Source organism: Lacerta agilis, chromosome 10 (assembly GCF_009819535.1).
Source record: "Lacerta agilis isolate rLacAgi1 chromosome 10, rLacAgi1.pri, whole genome shotgun sequence".
NCBI lineage: Eukaryota > Metazoa > Chordata > Lepidosauria > Squamata > Lacertidae > Lacerta > Lacerta agilis.
This window is the reverse complement of record NC_046321.1, coordinates 23148111-23172332: the sequence shown is the minus strand read 5'-3', so window position 1 is coordinate 23172332 and position 24222 is coordinate 23148111. Positions and strand designations below refer to the sequence as shown.

Here is a 24222-nt window from a genome sequence, read left to right as displayed (position 1 = left end):
TTAGAAAATGCTCACTTCATGTTTAAATGCTACTTTATCACCACCCCACATAAAGATTATCAATATTATCTATCAAAAAAGAAGAAAGAGCAGAGAGTTTTTAAAAGAAATCTTCAGAAGGTATTTCATCTAGACAGGCATGAGCTGGGTCTATTTGACTGGATGTTTGCCAAACGATCATATACTTTTTATGGCCCAAATCCCAAAGAATCATTTAGCAAATGACAAATTTCTTAGTGGATATTATTTCTGTGTAGAAAAGCCCAAGCACCTTATGTACACAACAGCTGGTGCAGCGAGTACATTCACTGGATTTTGTGTATGTCATGTCAGATTCACTGCTCTGTACATCCTGTTTATGTGTTATGGGGAGCCGCTGGCAATCAGGGCTTGCTGTTATATGCTCATATGGCAAAGTACATGTGGGAGCTTGTCACACGTTGACTTTTCCCACCACTGCATCCCCATGGTGGAAGGAAACACACCTAACAAAGATTCTCCCTGAGCACAAGTTACAGAGGTACTCTGCCTGATACTAAATTTCCCAGCTCTATCTAAATGGCTTAGTCAGCAAAGAGTCAAGGGGTGGGGTGGGGGGAATACTGATAAAAATGTGAGTCTCGCAGCTGCTACAGCAATCTTTGCTTCCTGCCAGTGAGGAAGAAAATCAGAAGTGCCTTGTTTTAGTTTTGGCAGCACATCACTGTATCTTTCAAAAAGGATTTAAATATAAGCACAGCATATGAGAAGCAGCATCTTCCAGGAATTCACAGTTTTAAGGCAAAGTTTATTTCCTGAAAGGTCATTAACAGTTTTCATCCTCTGTGAATATTACTGCTAATGCATACTAGAAGTTTTCCTTTTACCATCTAAATTAGAAACAGTAACTACACTCTAGTTCTACAGGAACTTGTATCCTACAACCTCAGAAGGCCACTTCCTCTTTCAAAGCATGAATGAGCCAATCTTCAAAGGATTCTCATAGCAATGTGATCTCATTCATCATACTGGTGCAAGAAAGGAGACGGCGACTTTTCCATAAGCAGAAGAAACTATGCAAAACTGCCCAAAAGGATGTGATCGGGTGACTGCCATTTATGTGCTCAACATCCTCTCCATTTTGGCAGTAACATTCTTTGAACACAAAGGCAGCATGGATCAAGGTCCCTCATGACTTCCTCTTCAAAGCACCATCAGTATTTTAGAAAAAAACATTCTTATGGGTTAGCAGCATTTCTATATTGACATTAAAGCTTCCACTAAAGTATTACAATTTGGTTCTGGCAGTCAGTATTCAAAATCCATTTTACCTATGGCCTGTGATTGTTCATATGGCTAACAGACCACACACTGAACACCACTAACTTTAAGCTTTATTTCAACTAGAGCTACTCAGAATTAAGCACTTTTATCAATTAGATATATCAGTTCATTACTGCCAGACCATCCCCATGCAGAAGCAGGCTGTTCACTCAGGAGAAAAGGAAAAAAAAACCCTCCATCTGACAGAAACCCCTCATACTTCACTGAGTCCCAATCCAAAGGGGGTTCCTTAACTTGAGATGGGGTTTTTGTGAGGGCAGCCACTTCAAGAGTGGAGCTTAAAAGTCTCTGTGTATGTGTGCAATAACTGCAGCAAAGATATTGTTAGTCCAAAGATGGAAGCAAGAAGAAATGCCAACTAAAAAAGAGTGGCAAAAGAAATTGATGAACTCTGCCGAGATGGCGAGATTAACCAGGGAAATTCGGAACCAGCAGGACCAGACTTTCCTAAAGAAATGGAAGAAGCTTTCGACGTATTTGGAAAGCAGCTATAACCAATTGACATTGCTTGTAGGGTTAAAAGAAGTTTTGTAAGGAGTAATACATAAATTATTGTGAAAAGAATTAAGAATAGGTATTAAGATTTGAATTTATAGCAATAACTGTAGTTGCAAAATGCATAATTAGAAAGGATTTTAGAAAACCATCAGTTGAGGTTGAAGGAAGTCTTAGGCTGTGATAGCCAAAGATTTTGAAATGATGTTTAAAAGGATGATATGCTGGAAAATATGTGTAAAAACCAAAAAAATTTTTTTTTAAGTCTCTGTGTATGAGTGGCACACCTGTGTGAATCCTGGCCAAGGACATACAAATTCTGCCATTGAGCTGTATCAACAGAAGCCAAACATTTATCTTTTGCAACTGTTTAAGCAGCTCTGCCAAATGCTCAAGCAGATTAAAGGTAAGGTGAGTTGTTCTCTGTGGCTTCAAATTTGGTTTCAAAACTAATCAAAGAAGTATTTTCACATATTAGCAAGACAGGCACAGCCCCTGGCCAGCAGAGAAGTGTTTTGATAGCAGATGGGCACATCCACTGCAAGGTTATGCTCCTTAATGGAGCTACCCACAGCAGTAGCACATTTTAGGCCCTGAATAAGGCATTACTTGGAGAGCAGAGGACACTGGATCCAAGGCCCTTTTGTCAGTTCATGAGATTCTATGTTTGCCTCCCCACCGCTCAAAAAAAAATTCATGCTAGCCTGGATTTTGGGATAGTAATTCCACTTTGCAATGGAACCAGTGGAGGTGAAGAAAGAAAGATGATCAACGTTATGGGGAGCGGAAAAGGAATTTTCTCCTCTCCCATACACCTCCTGGCTTGGCCATTGCAAATGAATAGGTGTTTGGAAGTGGCGGGTGATGTGGCCCCACCATCACCCTACCTAGTAACAGCTCCTAGCTTGTGGAACACCCTACTCACAGAGAAAAATCTGTTATTGCCATTGTATAGCTTTCACCATAGGCTGAAGATGCACCACTGAACCCTGAGAGAACCCACCCTATTCTAACGTATCCCGGGACCTCATGGCAAATGACGTGCAAGAAATCCAACCAACAGCAGACTGAATTGTAAAGTACTTACCTCCTTCTCCATAAAACAAGAGGCCATTATAAAATTTTGTTTCTGCCTAGGAACAAAGAAAAGATTTTTTTCCTTGAATGAGAAATCTATAGTCATACCTTCATAATATAGAAGGTGAACAAACTAGTTCCTAGAAAGCAGTTTGTAGTTGGCAAAATGAAGAGATATTTACCTCATATCTTAACTTTTTTATTTCACAGCAAAGGGCAGCATACACAGTGATTACTTTGTTTAGAACCTGGATAAATGAAATAGAAAAGCTAAATATTAGCACATGTACAGCAATATCTATCTATCCATCCATCTGTCTATCTATCTATCTATCTATCATCTGCAGCAAAGGGAGAGATGGGGGTCAGGGTAGGGCTAGCTACATTCAGCTCATTCTCTCCCTAAAATATTTCCATTCAAGTTGATTATTAGAAGAACAGGTGCCTGAGTTCCCTTTTTTCCTCCTCCCTTTCCAATTATTTTCCTTTTTGGTGCATTTTAGGTTGTAAGCCTGGAGACAGGAACTTTGCTGTTTGTTGCTGATATTATGTAAACTGCTAGAAGCCTTTTCAGCTGAAGAATGGAGTAAAAAGTTTTCTGTAATACATATTTAAGAACTTTACCTTGTTTTCCGTATTTATGAGTTCGAGTAAGGAAGACTGTTCATAAGGCAAAAGCTAAAATAAAACAAAATAATTTGTGATTTTAGGAAGCCAGAGACCTGCCACATTACTGACTAGGCTAAAATATCCAATTACAGTTGACACAACTGTTTCAAACAAAATCTTAAGTGCAAATATACAGGCGGATTACATATATTTTTAAAATTATGATACTGGCAGTAACAGAGATTGTTTGCCTAAAAAGAACAAACAAGCAAACAAACCCTGTCCAGCTCCTCTGGGGGAGCGGGAGGAACCACACAGAGCAGAACTACAAAATATTTTTCAAATGTTATTTTTAGAAACATATTAACTAAACGACAGCTATCGCATGGAAACAATCTAGCATACAATGACTTGTATGATTTCTAAACAGGCCCATAGGTAGATATCAATAGGCTGCCTAGAATCCCTTATCAAGGGAGAAGGCAAAATATAAATAATAGCAACAACAATAATTCCCGTGTTTTTATATTTTCTTCAATTTTAAATTTTGTTGCATTTCTATTTAAACCACTTTTAGCTTAGGAAACACAATATATATTTCGGACGACGACAACAAACAAGCGTAAGGCTCTATTGAGCAAAAACACAAAGAAGGTACCAGATTCAATTCTGGCATCTCTAGGTAGAGCTGGGACATAAACCTCTGCCTGAAGTCTTCAAAAGCCAACAGCGTAGACACCAGTGAGCTAGATGGACCAAAGGCCTGATTTTGGTATAAGGCTATTTCCTAGGCTTCTAGGAGGGGACCAATCCTCAGGTACCCCATACTAGCCTGCCTTTCCTCTGTGCCCAAGTCATTGCAGGGCAGTACTGACTGGGATGAGAGAGAGATGGTCTGCTGCAGAAATGGGGAACCTTTTGCAGCCACATTCCCTTCGAGGCAACATTCCAGGAACCACATGCCAGTGGTGGGCAAGACCAGAACAACACACGAGGCATGACCCATAGGGCAAGCCTTGGTTACAGTGTGTGGTTAGTCTGGAGAGAGCTAAACCATAAGACCAGGTTTGCAGAACACATTAAGCCAAGCAATGGCTTAATATTGCAACAGAATGACTAAGGAGGAGCAAAGTACCCATGATTTCTTCTCCTAGAGCCCACATGCTTGCACATTCGTGCTAAGCTATGGTTTGGTTTATTGCGACATGCAAACAAGGTCAATGTTTAAAACGGAATACAGTACTTCTCTTCTGAAAGCAGCTGAATGCTAGACATTTAGGCTACAATCCAGTACCCAGTTACACACACAGGTCATTACTAACATGTGATTTACATGTGCATAGCTATGCAAAGCACTACAGCCCTATTCCAAAGAGCTTTAGCTCACAGATATCAATTACACAACAGAATTAAGTGAACAGAGACAAGTGCATAGTAAACAACAGCTTACATTTAATGCAATGGGATCAAGATTGAAATCCCAAACATCTCCTACGGAGTCATCCAATGCATCTTCAATTCGCTTCAGCTGGGAAGTATATGCCTCTAGAAATTTCCCATAATTCTTCAGCTGTACTCCAACATGAATTTCTAAAAATAAATTGTATTCCATTAGGACAGGTTATTTGTTATCATAGTCATTAAACTAAAATCTCTTAAACCTTCAACAGAAACAATCTAGATCACAGATGGCCAACTTGCAGCCCTCCAAAAGTTATGGAACTACAACTCCCATAATTCCTCATCATTAGCCATGCTGGCTGGGGCAGACAGGAGTTACGGCAAGTCCAATGGCACCTGGTAGACCAAAAGTTGCCCCAACCCCCGCCGACCTAGATAAATAAGCTGTTGTTCAAGTGAATGTCCTGTGTGTGCCTTTTTTGTTTTTTTTAAAAAAGATCTATTTCCACAATAGGCAATTTTATTGTCGTTTTGCTTACAATTTGTGTATGCAAATTTAACCTCATACAAAGGACCTATTTTTCCAAAACAGAAAGATTTTAAACAAGACAAAGTCTACATAATGTTACACAAACTTCTGAATCATGTATTTATGTAAAAAGGTAAAGGTAAAGGACCCCTGACAGTTAAGTCCAGTCGCAGACGACCCTGGGGTTGCGTCGCTCATCTTGCTTTAAAGGCTGAGGGAGCTGGCGTTTGTCTGCAGACAGTTTTTCCAGGTCATGTGGCCAGCATGAAAAAGCTGCTTCTGGTGCAAAGGAACATCGAAACCAGAGCAGCACATAGAAACGCCGTTTACCTTCCTGCCTGAGCGGTACCTATTTATCTACTTTCACTTTTTGGCGTGCTTTCGAACTGCTAGGTTGGCAGGAGCTGGGACCGAGCAACGGGAGCTCAGCCCATCGCAGGGATTCAAACCGCCAACCTTCTGATTGGCAAGCCCAAGAGGCTCAGTGGTTTAGACCACTGTAACTAGTCACACCTATTTTTCCATTAATATTTTCAGTACTATACTAACAACAATATGCAACATCACTAATATTAGCAGCCTTGGAATTTAACCAATGTTAACTCCAACTTTTTAAAAGGAATCAATAGCGTGACCAGGATATTAAAGGTCTGTTAAGCTAGGAGCACAGCAGAATGAGTGGGAAGTTATTACTCAAGCTAGAATTTATAAAACTATTGAAAACAATACTTGTTGAGGAAGAAGCACTGTAGTTTCTGCAAACAGAATTCATGTTTCATCAACCTTCTAAAAATTATGAGTGTCAGCCAACACTTAGATAGGAACAATCTGGCACACATTATAAACTTAAGATTTCCAAAAAAAATTGACCAAGCCCCCAAAGGTTTCTAAGTAATCTTAGAGGTCATGAGCTAAGGCGAACAGATTCTCTTAGACACCAACTGAAGAACAGGAAGCAGAGGATATGGAGAATCAGTCAGTTTTCACAATTGAGTTAAGTAACCATTAGGATCCACTGTTTTTAAACTACTATTAATTAATTTATAATTAACTATAGTGAGTGTCAACTGTAGCAGTGTTAGCCAGGTTTGTAGATGATACAAACTGATTAAGAATATGGTAAGTCAAACAAACAGTGAAGAACTCCAAGAAGCTCCCCTCAACTACGTAGATGAGATTTACTGTAAGTACCTGTACAAAGGAATGGGGGGGGGGCAAAATATCAACTTCATAACTGATAGGCACAGTCATTGAATGTTCTGTCCAGGAAATGGTTGTGAAGGACAGCTCCAGGAAAAAATCAACTCAATATGCAGCAGCAGTGAGGAAAGTAAATTCTATGCTAGGCGGATAGAGAAAGCTCAGGGTCACCAATATATCTGATTAGCAGCAGATTCAAAAGAAAGAAAAGAAAATACTTCTTCACACAGTGTATGGTAAAATTATTGAATTTGCTGCCACAAAGACATGGTGATGGCTACTGGCATAAATAGTTTCCAAAGTGATGAACCAGCTAAACATATTTCATGTTCAGAGGCACTGTCTCTGGGACAGTGGTGCTGTTGCCTTCATGCTCTCTGGTTGTAGATTTCAAAGACTAGGTGGATTATTGAGCTGATCCAGTAGGACTGATCTAACGTTGCCACTTTCCATCAATGAACATCTACAAGCTGTATGTTAGCTAAGGATTCTCAAAACAACAACTTTGAAATGTGTTTTTTGCTTATAGGAGCTACTTGCTTTGGAGCAGGATCTATTTTCTTCATTTATAGCAAAGCAGGAAACTGTTTTCCTTTCCCACACAGTCAACTAAACATGGTTGCTTATAATAAAGCTTTATTCAGTTTCTCTTAGCAGAAGCAATGAGAAACTAGAACAGAGCAATATTTGCAAAGTTAAATAATGCATTGCTAGCCTCTTAACTTTTAGCAACAACAACATAAAAATGTAAAGTAGTATACAGTGACATATTGATGCAAATGCACACCAATTTCCTATATTGCAATAAATAAATGAATAAATAAGCGGTAGCGGTCAACTTTAAAAGGATAATTTATAGCCAGAATATTGTTGAAACTTAAGACTGTGCTGAATCCAAAGGTAATTTTAACTCTCAGCCTATGTTCACAACATAGCAGTCTTATCAATTTTAAAAGAATTTACACACAACAATCATAATCCAGAGAAGATAGCATATACACCTATACACTTGGATTTTTACTTCCATTTTTGCTAATACGGTTTCTAGCACTAAACCATCAACTGCTTTTAAATACTATGAATGAAAAGCAGCAGGTTTGTTTAAACTTGACAGCTACAATACTGCAAAAGAAGCAAATACTTTTATAGGGCACATATGTAAGTAAAAATCTACGGCAGTTTACAACAATAACAATTAAAATACAGGCAAAAATTCAAAAAGCTTCTAAAAATACCCTCAACAATAAAGCCGTTAATAAAATACACACAATCACAATCTGTAAGGCTCACAAAATATTCCAACACCCACAAGACAAAGATAATGCAAAAGCCACTAACCCACTGCTGGGTTTCTGATAAGAAATTTCTCATAATGCTCAGCTGAAATCTACACTCCTCTAACTTAAGCCCATTAGATCTAGTCCTCCTCTCTGAGGAAGCAAAGAACAAACCTAAGGTCTCTGCAAATACCTGGACAACACAGAAAAGGGCCAGAAGTCCTCTTTCACTGTTTCTTCAACTTTTTTCTCATAATGCTTGTTTTCCAAACCGCTGACCACCCTCATTTGAACTTGTTCCAAAAGTAAGACACCCAGAGCAAGACATTAGACAGTGCAGAATAAAGCAGAGCCATTGCCTATTGCAACTTGGAAACCACAGTTCTACTAATACAGCCAAAAATTGCATTAGTTTTTCTTGCACATCACAGTGCTGACTCATGTTCAGCTTGCAATAGACTACAATCCCAAGACATGGGATTGATCTCATGACACTGAGCTACACATTCTTTGTGACATACTCCTCTTCCATGTCTTAGGTATGTCCTTTTTATTTTCAGCTGATTACTAAGCTTTTTTGTGTAGCTACACTGACTTTTTTTATAGGTCTTCCATTTCTTTCTCTCATTGAAACTTTTGTGATTGTTCTTTAGTAATATCTAGTCATGGAATCCTACCTAGCATTTCTCTGAGCTTACTCAAATCAGTTTTCCTAAAATCAAAGTTCCATTTTTAACTATATTCACCTTGGGCTTTCTATAAAATAACGGATTCCAGCATTACATAGTCAAATACGCAAGAGTTCACACATGAGTCAAATATACTGTTCAGAAGCTACAATTTAAGACAATCAAAGGCATCATCCCACAAATGCAACACAGGAAGTTTTAAATGAAATTATTTAGAGAATAAATATTTTAACCAGCTTTATAAGATTGCTTTCATCTTGCTTTCCTTATCAGCTTGCTTTCCTGACCCACCTGCAAGGTGATTTGAAAGGCACGTGTTAAATGTCAAAGTTTTCCCGTTTTTTGTTTTATCTAATTACTTCAATATTCAAAACTGTAATTCTGTGTGTAAAACATTACTTTATAAACTTCTGTTGCATATGCCAGAATGAGCAGGTAGACAGAATGTCAAGATGGGAAATTTAGTTTTTCCTTCAGAAAAATTGGGCATCGATATGCTATCCTGAAGGAGCGTCTCCACCCCCATCGTTCTGCCCGGACACTGAGGTCCAGTGCCGAGGGCCTTCTGGTCGGTTCCCTCGCCACGAGAAGCCAAGTTACAGGGAACCAGGCAGAGGGCCTTCTTGGTAGTGGCACCCACCCTGTGGAACGCCCTCCCACCAGATGTCAAAGAGAAAAACAACTACCAGACCTTTAAAAGACATCTGAAGGCAGTCCTGTTTAGGGAAGCTTTTAAGGTTTAATATATTATTGCATTTAATATTCTGTTGGAAGCCACCCAGAGTGGCTGGGGAAACCCAGCCAGATGGGCGGGGTATAAATTATTATTATTATTATCATTATTATTATTATTAATCACTGTGACAAAAATGAATCAGTTCATGACATTCTCCGAGTAATGGTTGTGTACTATATAAAGCATGATAATTTGTTTCGAATTATGCATAGCATACTAATATGACATGTACATGCAAGCGTGTGGAAGAACAATTTACATAAGGTTTAAATTTTAACACCATGAAATCATTGCCACATGCAATTATTATGGTGTTTTTTAAATGAAGGTTGTGAAAACGAAGTGGAAAAGAGTGTCCAGTTTCTTCCAACTAAAGTGAAGAGAGTGAAAGCCACACACCACCCAACTAAATTATTTCAGCATGACTTAATTTTTCTGGCTAAATAAAAGTGTAGCTGCAAGAATAAAGCCTAACTGTGTCTAAGAAGAAAGTACATATTTAATGAGAAAGCAAAGAATAGGCAACCCAAAATTTGGGGAAGTTTTGGAATAAAGTGGCTATTTTAGAAGAATAAAGCGAAACAGAACCCCAAAGACACAGGCAAAGAGAATGGAAAGTGTTATTACTGTATTAACAAGGAAGCTGCTTGTCAGAAAGAGTGCAAAGCCTCAACTGAATGGCGGGAAGGGCACTTCCAGAAATCAAGCTGCAGCCCAACACTCAGAACACAGAGGTTTCTTACTGTCAGCTGACCTATAGCATGTTACATTACAATAAAAAAATAGCTTTCCATATGGGACCTATCAATGGCTACTTGCCAAAATGGCTATGTTCTGTCTACATTGGAAATCACAAGTGGGAAAGTGCTATTTCACTCCAGTCCTGTTTGTGGGCTTCCCATAGGCATAAAGTGTGAGAATACTATGCTGGTCTAGGTGGGCTTTTGGTGTCATCCAGCAGGACTCTTGTTATGTTCTATATTAGACCCTATGATGTTGAACCTGTATGTACACAATCATAGGTTCAGTATTCATTTGAAATAATCTCCTTACCCCCAAACTTCCATATTGACAATCACTTAAAAAAAGGTAGATTCCCTATTTTACCCACAGAGATGCAATAAAACTCAGGGGAAATCTATCAAACTCTTGCCAGTCCAAAAACAGAGCAGATAAATGTTGGTGATAGTATGTATCTCCACCACACAACAAATCTTGAATACAGGTGTCTGCTAAAGTGGCCGAGAGTTGATTATACATTTCTACTCCAGAGTAAACCAGAACTATCACCACAATCCAGATTTATATTGACAACCATGATGCACAACAAGAATTCCCTCTTAATTCAAACATGAGATTGCTTAATCATGTACGTTTGGAAACTTTTGAAACACAGCGCAACTTGCAAGAATGGTAGCTAAAGAGTGATAAAAGGAGATGAATGCTACTCCCTTTCCCAATGCATGTTTATTGGCAGGAGGAAGACTTTAATCTGCATTATAGAACCAGAGGGTAGCATTGTATTGTAATCCCCAAATAAATTAATTCAGGGGAAGGATAGCTTAATTGTTTATAGTAGAAAAAAATGGAACTATAAAATAATTACAAACATGTTAACTGTTACTCAAACTGTATCAAACTATCCTCTGGACTGAGTTTCTATTATGGACCATTAAGTCAAGTGGGAGGTGGTAATGGAAAATGGCCGAAATGGTAAAACTGTGACAGCATGCAAAAAAGGGGGGGGGGTATATTTGTTAATTACTGGAACCAGACTTTTAACAAGAAACAAGTACTGTACTTTTAAGAAGAAACAGTACAATCCCATGCATGCCTGCTCAGAAGTTAAGATCCGGGAGACCTCCCCCCCCCCCAATTTCGGGATAGAGACTCCTTCCTCTCCACCTGGCAGAGGTATACTATTGATTTTTGGCCTCTGGGAAGAGAGGACGTGATCTTTGTACAGGTAATGATGATGACACCCTTGTACCCTTCAGCCACCTTGACCGCGAGCAAATGGGTGGCTGAAGAGCATAGCTGCCAAAGGTGCCAGCTTCCCAAAGAGGGAGCTTGAGGGTGCCTCTGGTCATCCCCCCACACCACCCCAAAAGACCACCCCACCCCACCCCCCCAAAAAATGCACAAGGCTGCTGACAGGCAGGCTGGCTCTGGACAGGGCATGGCAGGCAAAAGGCCTCCCTCAGGGGTCAGTCGGGGCGGGGCAGAGAGAGAAGGGAGCTGTGGGGAGGCGAGGCCCCTTTTCGTGGGGGAGGCAGTTTTGACTGCGGGAGGGTGAAGGGGGGAGCGGGATGATGAGCAGGAGGACTCAAACCCCCCCCCCCCCGCCCTCCAAAATTGGAAGGGGGGACCAACCCCCGTGTTGGGTCCCCTCAGAGAATGGAGACGCGCTTCCCGCCTCCCTCGCGCTTACTCTGAGAACCGTCGTCGACGCGGTCGAACTCCCAGTCCGGCGAGAGGGTCTCCAGCGCCATGACGGACCCGCGCCCAGCGGCTGCGCCAGCGAGAGCAGCAGCAGCAGCAGCAGCAGACCTGCCCCTTACCACCCGACTCCAAAGACACGGGACTTCCTGCCACGCCCGCGCAGCATGCTGGGAAATGGAGTCTCCGTAGCGAGGGGGGCTGGCCGCGGCGTTTGGGCTGTTAGAGGGGCGCCCAAACAGCGGCCCCTGCCGGGTGAAGAGGGACTTGGCAACCGGCGAGGGAAGCTCGTGACAGGCAGCGGGAGGTGCAGTTTAAGGACACGCCCGCACTGAAAACTGAAAGCAAATATATTCCGATTTGCAGGGCAATCTTAGGAATCATGTCTACTTAGACTCAAGCCCTTGCAATCCTGGACACATTCAGCTGAGAGGTAAACCTAATGGTGGTTACTTCTGCATAGCTGTCAAGTTTTGGATTTGAAAATAAGGGATCAGCACCCTCACCTGTCCCAGGGACAGTCTACGGTTCTCAGGGACAGTCCACACAGTGATAATCCCCCAGGCTACAAATTAATTTACACCAGGCTACACACCATCATCTTTCCCCACATTCATATGTGGGATTTGACTGGAGTAACACATGACTGGAAAGGTTTGCAGTTCCACAAACATAGGTGTGCAATGCCTCGAAATAAAAAGAATTGGACAAAAGAAGGCTCACTAGGGGGGCATTGCTAAAAAAAAAGTCAACTTTGTAACCAGAGGATCAACTGAATAGAATCTGAATCACATGCACCACAAGGCCTATGCAGCCTCAACTTAAGGTGGCTCCCGGCCTGGCTTTTTACAGGCCCCAGCTGACTGCACAACCTGGCCTTTGGAAAGGCCATATAGACAGATACCTTTAGCTTCTGCACCCCTCCTTTGCACACCTGCCAACACAAGCACATAGGCATTTTCCACAACAACTCCGCAGCACAAATCCCTTCTGCAGGCAGGCACCCGTGCGCAAGAAATGCGCCCATGCGCAAGAAATGCGCTCCGCTCCCTACAGCGGACCCATGCTCCCTCGCCCTCTCGAATTTCCCCTCTGCAAGCTGCATCGCACCTAAATATTTCCATTCTGCACAACGTGCAGCATTTGCACGTCCTCCTCCTGACAGCACCACACACGGAGGGATAATTCCCACACACAGCTTGTTGGGCACATGTGCAAACCCACCCCACCCCACCAATATATATATATCAGATCTGCATCAGAGGGAAGGGAATGGCACATGCCTCTTTGTCAATTTGAGAATAGTTGCGCTCCGTGGGTGACAACATACGGAAATAGAAAGCGATGGGCTAGGCCTGGGCAGGCCGGAGGCCTGGGCAGGGTCATCCTCTTATATACCTGCTGGGATTGACAAGTCATCTGACCCTCACCCTCACCTGAATCTCATAGCTGGGAGTTTCCCGCAAAAAAGGGAGACTTGACAGCTATGGGTCAAGTTCTTATGTTTAAATAAACGAGGAGGCTTCCAGATTAATTTTTTGGGGTAGGGGGAGGGACTGAATTTGCAAATAGGTCCTTGACAACCGTTTCTTTTTCTTTTATTTCCCTGGTGCTTCATTCTCTATTACTGTTAATAGCACCACTTTTCCTATAACTTGATATTGCTGGATAGTTTTGATAAACTGCAAAAGCATTTTTAGTTTGCTTTCTGTTGCCACACTGGAACGTTTCTTTATTAGTGCCACTTTGTTTTGTATGATTCCTTGCAAATGAAGGAAAACAACTTTTCTGCTTGTATATGTTGATAATATAATTTTGGTTACTGAGGACAAACAAGATTGTACAAAAACAAGATTGGGTGCAGGCCATGCTGTAGTGTATTGCTTACACGACTGTGAATAAAAGGTGGCTGGGCTCATTGTCTCAGGGTTTGGGGGGAAGAGGTGACAAAACTGATTTCCAATAAGTGCCCCCCCTTTATTTCCATAACAAGTCCTTGAGTCTGTACTCTGAATGGTGACATCAGGGACCTAGAAGGTGCAGGGCTTGTCAGTCCAACCCCTACACAGTCTCATCAGGGCTGGGACCATCTCATTGCCCTGTTTTGCACTCATTGGGCAGATGGTTCGTACGGTACTACCGTAAGTAACTCTTGAATTGTGCTGGAGTTAGTTATACCGGTAGTTTTAAAATCAATCCTTTTCCCAGTACTCTCACAAGGTGGCACTATATCCTCAGCTACAGTACTAGGATTATGCCCTTCATTTCTACTACTTTCTCCCCCCCCCCTTAAAATGCTTTAGGATCTGGGAACCTGTGGCCCTCTAGAGGTGGCTGGGCTGTAACTCCCATCATCCCTGACCATTGGTCATGCTGACTGGGGCCGTTGGGAGTTGGAGTTCAACAGCCTCTGGAGAGTCACCGCTTCTCCGCCTCTGCCTGCATCTCATTGATGCTGGCCATGTGGCTTAATTTGCAGAAGAGAGTTCTCTGTTTAAAGGAGTCCTCTGTTTGAAGGGAGAATAGGGTCCTTGAAGCTGCTCATCAACAGTTACCGCCTGGAGTGAGCAGGCCTTCAGGTCACTTGGGTCACTACAATGTGATGCATTTCTATTTAATATCCAGTAATGATTTCTAAATATGTATCTATGCATAAATCAGAATATGCACATTTTATGCAAGCTTGTGTATTTCTTTTCGGGAGATGCTTTTTGTCATTATTGGTGATGAACCAAGGTCACATCAGCACCATGCACTCAAAGCACACTTACACCTTTTTAACAATCATGGCTTCTCCCAAATAATCCTAGGATCTGTAGTTTGCTAAGGGTGCTGAGAGTTCATAGGAGACTCGTCGCTACAATTCCCAGTAACAAACAACAGTTCCCAGAATGCTTTGGGAGGGGAGCCATAGTTGAACCTATGGCCCTCTATAGGTTGTGAGTCCCAACCAGCATGGTCCAGAATAATGCAGATTTTAGTCCAACAACATCTGGAACACTGCAGGAGGTTACACATCCTTGAAATAAATAAATAAAAGACGGGGGGGGGGTCCAAGTTTCTAAAATTCAATTAAATAAAACCTATAGCGGGCTAATACAATTCAGCATAGAAAAGGGTGCTGCAACTTCAGTGCTACACTAAAGCTCAGGTCATAGAAGCGTGCCTGAAGCTTAAGAGAGAGCTTAATATACTCATTCTATTTCATGCACCAATACAGATGGCAGCAAAATCAGTAATAAAAGACTCACCATTGCATTTTGCAGAGAGCATGGGGGTTGGAGACACACCCTTTGGCATTAATTCAATCCAACCATAGTTATTATCTTTTTAAGGTATCCTAAGCAGAGTCAAGCAGAACAAAAAATCAAATATCAAAACTAAAACATGATGAAAGCCTTCTTTCTTGTGAAAACTTGCTTCAGAGCACGGTAAACTTGAAAAACGGCTACAGAGGAACATATACTACTTCACTGGTTTGTAAGAAGATAAAAGAGATAAGAACAATAAAGCAGAAATATCTTAAACAGAGCTCTACCTGAATTGTAAATGTTGTACAGGCAGAATCTCAGAAATGGCTTCATGTGGGCAGGAAAGGGTCAAAGCCAATACAGTACTAGAAAAGACCCAACCGATAAGGAGGTCTAGTAGCAGCAGTTCCAAATTTCACACAGTATTATGAAATTGATCAGACATGCTGGTTAGACCACCTGATTGTTGTTGGAAAATAGTTGTTGGGATTTAAAATAAAAACAGGTAACATTGCAATACTAAACATTGGTTACAAAGAACTAAGTTCAATGGATTTCTAAGTTTGAGGGCAGATCCGGATCATACTGTCACATGTTCCACCTAAATTTCTGAGTGGTTCGAGATTCCAGGGGTTCCATGTGCTTATCAGGGGTTCATGTTTCCTTTTGGAAATAAGGCACACAGCAGAGACTGTGGTGTCTTTAGGATATATGGTTTATTGACACACATATATATACAACCTGAACCTACGATGGAGGGGTTCACAGCATCAACACCCCAAGAGGGTCTTGTTTGTCCCATAACTGCAACTTGGGATGCAAGCAGAAATCAGCCGTCATGCTCTGGCCCTCTCTCCAACTTGCCGCCTTTAACAGTCTGCAGCCTCCCCCCGCCTCCACACCCCCCCCCTGCCCGGGTCACATCACCACCAACCCTAAAACTCTAATTCAGATTCTGCCTTTGCCTTCTAACTAATTCTGAGGCTCCACACCCAGTGCAACCAAACTGGTCGTACACCCCTTAAATTTGCCTCTTAGTGTAGACAATACTGGGGCTAGGGATAGGGCTCAAAAATCACTGTGGCAGCTGGGAGGGAGAATCTGGTATCTGATCTCTCTCTCTCTTTGGTTAAAAAATGTGACACGTACTTCAACAACTTCATGGTGAGTAGAAAAAAGAAAGCACTGGGAACAGCACATCAAAATATACAACAAATGCTTATCCATTTCTTGTCTTGGATGCCCATCAACCCTGGTGCATTTCATGCTTTATCATTTGAGAAACGGGGAGGTAAGAAGCATGGTGGTACCCTTCCAATTGCTAAAAACAGAACACCCATTTTCGGGGGCATATCTCTGATTATCTGAGTATATCTCTGATTATCTGATGCTGAAAACAAAGGATGCCTGTCTGTAACATGGACTGCTTTTAAGTTTCCTGTGGTTTTTACTGGAGTAGATGGACTGGTTGACATAATAAGGAAATTCTAATTGGGATACAATACACAAAAATTAATAATGGTGTGTGGTGTTCAACACAGTTTTACTCAGACTAGGCCCATGGTAATTAGTGGATCTATCTTAATCATGCTAATTAATATCAATGGGTCTATTCTGAGGGAAAACGTGGTTAACTACCACCCAGTTTCTCCTTCCTTTTGGGGCAAAGGGGGGGAAAAAAACCTAGCAAACATGAAATACGTGCCCAGTAAAGAGAACAGCGTGACTTTCCCACATAAATGATCCCTGCAGGGTTGGGTGCAAGCTCAGTCATTCATGAAACCACTTGCCTCCTACCTGATCCTGCAAGACAGAAACATTTTATAAATCAGAGGAACGAAAGAGGCGTGCCGTTTGTGTGTTAATGCTGCTGATAAAGTGCTTTGAAATAAAATATCCCTATTTGACATCTTGTGGTGCTGAGATGTCCTGCCGTGAGAGAGTTTTTCCTTAGTATATATTCTGTACTGGAGCTGTTAGATGGCCCTTATTTGGAAATACTTCCTGTTAGATTTTAGGATATCACAGCCCAACACAACAGGTTTCTTAAGACTGCGGTTCCTTGGAAGCTCTTTAAGAGATTTTTCAGTGGGAAAATAAATAACACTCAGGCAGTATATACATTTTACGGAAGAGAATTCAATGAAATAAAATACAAAAGATTAAGAACTCGGTGGGCAAAATGAAGCAGAACCATTTTTACAATGGCACAATGATTCTTCCATAAAATGACCGGGTTGCACACATCAGGGAAAGCCTTATTAAATAAAATAAAAAAATGATAGCCACCTAAATATAAAAATGCAGGGCACTTATCTAATTTCTGTGATTATTAAGTTGTTCTGGACTGTTTTTAATACTGCATATTTATTTAACCAAACTTGTATACCACCTTTTTTCTTCCAAGGAGCTCAAGGTGGTGTACCTGGTTCTCCTCCTTCCCATTTCATCCTCACAACAAACTTGTGAGGTGGGTTAGGCTCAAAGATGGTGACTGGCCCAAGTCCTAGTCCAACGCTCTAACCGTTACACCACACTGCCTCTTTTTGAATGTTATAACCCACCCTGGTACCTGAGAGTGAAGGATGGTGAAATATAATAACTTTCATTGGTAACTGATTCAACACCTGTGAAGGCAGTGCACCCAGAAAGGTGGCTTAAGATCTCCAAAATAAACTAACAAGATCACCTAGTGAATGCACACACACCAAACGCAAGGATTTGAACCAGGTAGATCTGGATTCAGATTCAGGATTTAGGGGAGCAAAACCAGTTTGGTTGCACTCGGGGCCACAGCAACTGTGATGCAGAATGTAAGATGAGAGGCTGGGGGGCACCAAATGTTGGCATTGCATAAGGTGCTGCTGAAATTTGAGACCCCAAGGCCAACAGCTGGACCCACCAGGGTATATTCACTATTCTTGGGACACATAGGAAGCTGTCTTAGACCTAGTCAGCCCATGGGTCCCTTTAGCTCAGTACTGTCTATCGGCAGCAGCTTTCCAGGGTGCCAGACAGGGAACATTCCCAGCTCTACCTGAATATGCCTGGGTTTGAACCTGCGAGTTGCGACCTTCTTCTGCATGCAAAGCAGATGCTCTGTCTGCCGCTCAGCTACGGCCCCTCCCTTCTCGTGGCTGCTGGAAAACCATCTACCTGTTGAATTTCTGCCTGTCCCCAGGCGAAAAATAAAGGGTGCGGGAGGGAGGAAAAAGAGGGGGACTTTACTTCTCGCCCAAAGCTAAGTGCAGGGTCCCTCCTGCTTTGAAGGCACATCTCCCACCAGGCAAGCCTCTCTTTGTTTTGGGGGGCGGGGGCGTTTTGTTTCAAATTTGAGGGCGAAGGGAAGCCAAGCAGGCAGCCAGGTGGGCCCCCAGCCTCTCCACTGCTGGCGCGGCGGAGCTGCTGGCGCGCCTCCCATTTGCGCGCGCCCGCGGAGCTCGCTTCTGGCTGGCCGGCGGCCAAAGGCAGCTTGCCTGGGTTGCATCAGACTAGACGCTGCCGCCGCCGCCGCCGCCGCCGCTGCTTGCTGGGTACCAAAAGCTGGACAAGCGATCTTCTAGAATTTCATTTCTCTCTCTCCGCTGGCCAAGAAATGGTTCGCTCTTGAAGCTGCTCCCATTATAATTATTGTGGTCCGGCTCTCTTAGGCGCAGCGATGCTCTCCAAAACCAACCACTTGCTCAGGAAATTTTCCTCCACCGCCACGGTGAGTATAGATAAACTGAACTGCAGGAGCAGATAGGAAGGATGCTGTCGTCGCTGCCTTCTTCCACCCCCCCCCCCGGGAAGGGAAAGAGGCTTTTTGCCAAGAGGTGTCCCTTGTGGTTTGAAGGTTCTTGCAAGGATTTGGGCGCATTTTGGTTCACAAGGCAGCAAATTAGATGGGCAAGGGTTGGAGTGGAGGAGAGGAGAGGGAGGCCAGTGGGCCTTTCATAATGTGAATGGACAATTTGAAAACACACACCAAAAAAAACAAACTTGTCAGAGGAATTTGGGCACTGATGAAAGTAGTGAAAAGTGACTTCTTGTGTGGGATGCTCTTAAAGGTAAGGTTTTTATTCCCTAAAAATATATATATATATATATATCAGCACCATGGATGGTAAAGAATAAATATCTTCACCTGTGGGTGGGTGGGGGGGGGAACCTCTTCCCCACAACTGGATGGTCAGTATAAGTTTGGTGTTGTGTTACCCTGCTTGTGGAAAGGTTGTGCTTTGAGTCTTTGCTGTGTGTGTGTGTGTGTGTGTGTGTGCGCACTTGCTCCCTTCCCTTTCTGATGGGCCCATCTTCATTCCCGAGATTGCATTTAGCTGCAGTTGTTGCATTTTATGCCCCCAAACCCCTGGGAAAATACAACGTTCTCACCCAAGGGCGGCACGTTTATTTCATCAAAGACTATAATTATGTCATGCCTGCTGTCTTCTTAAAAAACAAACAAACAAACAAAACCTCAAGGCAGCTTTCACAGAGCTATAACAGGATAATTTTTAAAACGACCCTGCATGGTAAACTGGGCTGAGAGATAGTTCAAGATCACCCACCAGGCTTCACAGCAGAGCAGGGATTGGAACCCAAGTCTTCTAGGAATCAGGTTTCCAACATTATACCAGCACTGTCTGTACATAATTTCCCCCAAGTTGCCAGCCTGTAACTAGCTGCCTTATGCCAGTTCAGACTGTTGGTCCATCTAGCTACGTATTGTCTACACTGACTGGCAGGCGCTCTCTGAGATTCCAGACAGAGGACATTCCTAGCCCTACCTGGAAATGTTGGGGATTGAACCTGAGACCTTATGCATGCAAAGCAGCTGAGCTATGGCCCTTCCGTAATAGTCAATTAGATTCTTGGGGACTGGCAGAAGAGCTGCAATTCTTCTGGGCAATGGAAGAGGGGACTTCCCTCCTTTAGCAATCTGCATAGTTTCTAGGCATCCCTCCTATGCTTACTCACCTGCATGGAACCCCAGGCACTCCAGGCATGCATTTCTCAGCCACGTACACTATTTCTGCAAACCTAGAGACAAGGCTGCTGCTTTTGTGATTTCTGGGTTTCAACGTGATTGCAAGAATGCCATGGATATTTGTGGACTATTGTGATATTCTCTGGCGGATTGAGTGGACAAGACCAATAGTGGGTCCAATGGTCAAGTAGGCGGTTTCTGCACATGCTGGAAGTGGGGGGGGGCAGATGGAGCAACCCAAATTATACCTGCACCTGCACCATTAAGGCGACATCTGTTTTCTGGAGGCAGGGGATCTGCTGCTGTTGTCACTGAAAGGTCAATTTTAGAAGTATGGTTGAAATGCACTTGTGGTTGGATTTCAGGTAGGGGGGCAAAGGGGCCCTTTAGTTCCTCTTTTAAAAATGTGTGTGCAAGTAAGGGAGGCATTCCAGTCTCGACAGTGAAATTCTCAGGCTCTGCCAGCTAACTGCTGCTTTTTAGAAACCTGGATTGTACAGTGTGTTTGACAACACTGCCTGGTGCAGCGTCAGCAGTAGTTTGAATGGAGAGGGGGAACTGTGTCAAGGGATTGCTATAGGAAGAAGGCTTAAACCGAGCTGCTTGGATTGCATCAGCAATGCTAAATATGAGAACGAATGGCTGACGGCAGCACATTGCATATGGATAGGGAGGGGCTTTGCTTTAGGTTGCCACAGGAAGTTTCTTTGCTGGAAAAGGAGACCACCATAGAAACAGAAAGGAATCCTGTTGCTTTTTTTTTTAATATGATGTATTAGCTACAGAGATATCTCCTGGAGCAGCTATTTTAGTGCCCAGCTATGCATTGCTAGGAACTGAAAATCATCCAAGGGAAATGCCATAGCTCAGAAGTAGAGCATTTGCTTTACCAGGGCCCCTGGTTCCATCCCCGCCAGGAGGTATGGGAGAGACTCCTGCCTGAAACCTGGAGAGCAGCTGCCACTCACTTTAGATAATATTGAGCTAGAAGAATGCAGTGGTCTGCAGGGGTGGGCTTTGGTCTTTTCAAATTTCAGCAGCACCCTGTGCAAAGCAAAAAATCACCCCCACTGCCACCTCTCGTCTTCCATTCTGCTCAGTTCACTACGTCAGAGTTGCAGTGTGCCCGGCCACCCACCCCTGCACCAGTCGCGGTGCCCTAAATCTGCCTCCATGCTCTGACTCTGTAGAAGGCAGCTTCCTATGTTCCTATGTTCCCCCAAAGAGCTGCTAGATAGGATGTGGGACAGTCATGTGCAAACTTATCCATCAATTTCAGGGGCTTAAAATTATGCAAAAAGAATTCTGTGAGCTGAGGTGACCAAGCACACATTATGTGCACATTTCCTCTTATGATGAATCCTTGTCTGTCAGACAACTTAATAGAGTAAGAAGCAATACAAGATTTACAGAAGAACAAGCTAACTCTTCAGGTCTTTTGTTGACAGGATTATTACCAAAATAAACTAAAGCTAGCTTTGATAGGCCAGAGCCTTTTTGGGCAAGAGGTCTACAAGCACTTGCAAAAGGAAGGCCACAAAGTTGTGGGAGTGTTCACAGTCCCAGACAAAAATGGAAAGGCCGACCCTTTGGGTAAGTACTCCACCTTTTTTGTGTGAATATCTTTTTTTTTAATAACAGGAACAATGCAGTGACCCATGTTCATTTTGCTTTCTGTGTGCTGAGATGTGTTGCTGCTGGGTTTGTTGTGAAGCACCCATCCAATTTTTTCACCAAACACACAGCTATTTTGCCCTGTGCTAAGCTGAACAAATTCAATCACAGGCTGCATCATTAGATGCCAAATTATAACACTAATCAAGCCCTTCCTGCACCACTCCAGTATCGCCGTAAGATCTGAAGCATCCGTAGGAAGACATAGTAACAACAACAACAACAACAACAATTTATTTATACTCCGCCCATCTGGCTGGGTTTTCCCAGCCAATCTGAGGTACTCCCAACAGAATATTAAAAGCACAATAAAACATCAAACATTAAAAACTTCCCTTAACAGGGCTGCCTTCAGATGTCTTCTAAAAGTCAGATAGTTGTTTATTTCCTTGACAGCTGATGGGAAGGCATTCCACAGTGTAGGTGCCACTACTGAGAAGGCCCTCTCAGGGGCAGAGGAAGGGGGTGCAGTGGGGGCGGGTCACCCCATGTGTCATCACTGAGGGGGGTGACAAAATGCTAGGCGGCACTCACCATGGGGCCTGCAGCATCCCCCAGCCACGTGGTGGCTTTGGCGCACGCAGACTCCGTGCTGCCCAAATGGTCCTCCCGCTGCCTCCCACCTGCTGAGTGGAGAGGCAGGCAGACTACTCAGAGGCCCCACGGAGCCCCAGACGCCCGATCAGCTTGCTCCACCACTGGGCCCTCTGCCTGGTTCCCTGTAACCTCACTTCTCTCAGGGAGGGAACAACCAGAAGGCCCTCAGAGCTGGACCTCAGTGTCCGGGCTGAACATTGGGGGTGGAGATGCTCCTTCAGGTATACTGGGCCGAGGCCATTTAGGGCTTTAAAGGTCAGCACTTTGAATTGTGCTTGGAAACGTACTGGGAGCCAATGTAGGTCTTTCAGGACTGGTGTTATATGGTCTCAGCGGCCACTCCCAGTCACCAGTCTAACTGCTGCATTCTGGATTAGTTGTAGTTTCCGTGTCACCTTCAAAGGTAGATCCACATAGAGCGCATTGCAGTAGCCCAAGCGGGAGATAACTAGAGCATGCACCACTCTGTCGAGACAGTCCACAGGCAGGTAGGGTCTCAGCCTGCGTACCAGATGGAGCTGATAAACAGCTGCCCTGGACACAGAATTGACCTGCGCCTCCATGAACAGCTGTAAGTCCAAAATGACTCCCAGGGGCACAGTTGCCCCGTTCAGGACCAGGAATCCTCCACACCTGCCCGCCTCCTGTCCCCCCAAAACAGTACTTCTGTCTTGTCAGGATTCAACCTCAATTTGCTAGCTGCCATCCATCCTCCAACAGCCTACAATGTCCTGTCTTCTCTCATAAGGATTGCTCAAGTAAAGAGAAAACACATCACTGAAAGTGGATGTAAATTTGCACAATATGTACACCTGCTAATTTATACTTATAGATGCACATTTAGAAATAATGCCTATGATTAAATAAAAAATACAGTCCATCTCACCATCTTGAGATGGTGCCTACCCAGCTTGCTGTCCAAGTGCTAACTCTGGATAAGCAACTTCAAGAAAGTCTGTTAAATAGAGAACTGTTGTCCATAAAATAGGACACACAGGCACCCTATACATGGTCTAGATCAGGAGTGAGGAAACTTTCAGCCCAGTGGTCTGGATCCTTAATTTTCCCCACTTTGATAAGTGGGTGGGGCTTCCCACCTATCGATCACCTGACGGCACCATGATGTCAGGTGACCCGTTTTTCTTTTCCATCATGCCTTGACTTCAAGCTGTGCTGCAAAGAAAGTTCCTAGCCCATCCCCGTGGGGCTGAAGTCACTGGTAGTCAGTGGATAAACTTCCCAATTTGAAACTTTAGGGTGTAGCCAATTCCAGCAGGGCTTGAAGTCACTGCTGGTCAGGGATAGGTCAGGTGGCTTGGGGGAAACTGCTTTGTGGGCCCAAAGTAGAAGCCCCTTCCAGGAGGTTCTCCATACCTGGTCTACACCTGGCTGGCTCTGACTGCTAAAGCATGGTGAGAAGGGGGCTTGATTTGTCCTTACATATTTTACCTGTCTATGTCAGTTTTTCAGTCACCAAGAATATTTGCAAGTGGTCTTTTCCCCTTATTTGCCAGCATCAGCTGCAGAAAAGGATGGAACCCCTGTGTTTAAGTTCCCAAGGTGGAGAGTTAAGGGCAAGCCAGTCGAGGAAGTTATGGAAGCCTACAAATCAGTTGGAGCAGAGCTGAACGTCCTTCCGTACTGCACACAGTTCATTCCCATGGATGTTATTGACAGTCCGAAGCATGGTTCCATTATTTACCATCCATCAATTCTTCCCCGTCATAGAGGTGCTTCTGCAATCAACTGGTGAGTAGGCTTGATAGAAGCCTAGCTGTGCATCCATTTGAATGAGAGGTGGCAAGGGTGGGAGGCTGAAGGATGAAGAGGGACCAGGCAAGGAGTGGCCATCTACCTACCATAGAACAGGGAAGGGCAACTGGTGGCCTTCCAGGTGTACTTGGACTCCAATGCCCACCAGTTTCAGCCAGACTGGCTTACGGTCAGGTAAGATGGGAT

General features: G+C 43.4%; 2 protein-coding genes across 2 annotated transcripts in view; one reads left to right on the top strand and one right to left on the bottom strand.

Moving 5' to 3' along the window:
• The window catches only part of WASHC4 (WASH complex subunit 4), a 44812-nt gene extending 32886 nt beyond the window's left edge, over positions 1-11926 (bottom strand). Inside the window, exons 1-5 of the mRNA XM_033162323.1 lie at positions 11768-11926; positions 4955-5094; positions 3520-3573; positions 3078-3143; positions 2906-2951 (exon numbers count right to left, since the gene is read on the bottom strand). Coding sequence (XP_033018214.1) covers positions 2906-2951; positions 3078-3143; positions 3520-3573; positions 4955-5094; positions 11768-11828 — 367 coding nt within the window. The 5' untranslated portion in view covers positions 11829-11926. The remainder of the gene's footprint in view (positions 1-2905; positions 2952-3077; positions 3144-3519; positions 3574-4954; positions 5095-11767) is intronic.
• Positions 11927-18543: 6617 nt separating this feature from the next.
• Positions 18544-24222, top strand: part of ALDH1L2 (aldehyde dehydrogenase 1 family member L2) — a 30221-nt gene continuing 24542 nt past the window's right edge. Inside the window, exons 1-3 of the mRNA XM_033162749.1 lie at positions 18544-18735; positions 21441-21585; positions 23778-24012. Of these exons, the coding sequence (XP_033018640.1) occupies positions 18685-18735; positions 21441-21585; positions 23778-24012 (431 nt within the window). The 5' untranslated portion in view covers positions 18544-18684. The remainder of the gene's footprint in view (positions 18736-21440; positions 21586-23777; positions 24013-24222) is intronic.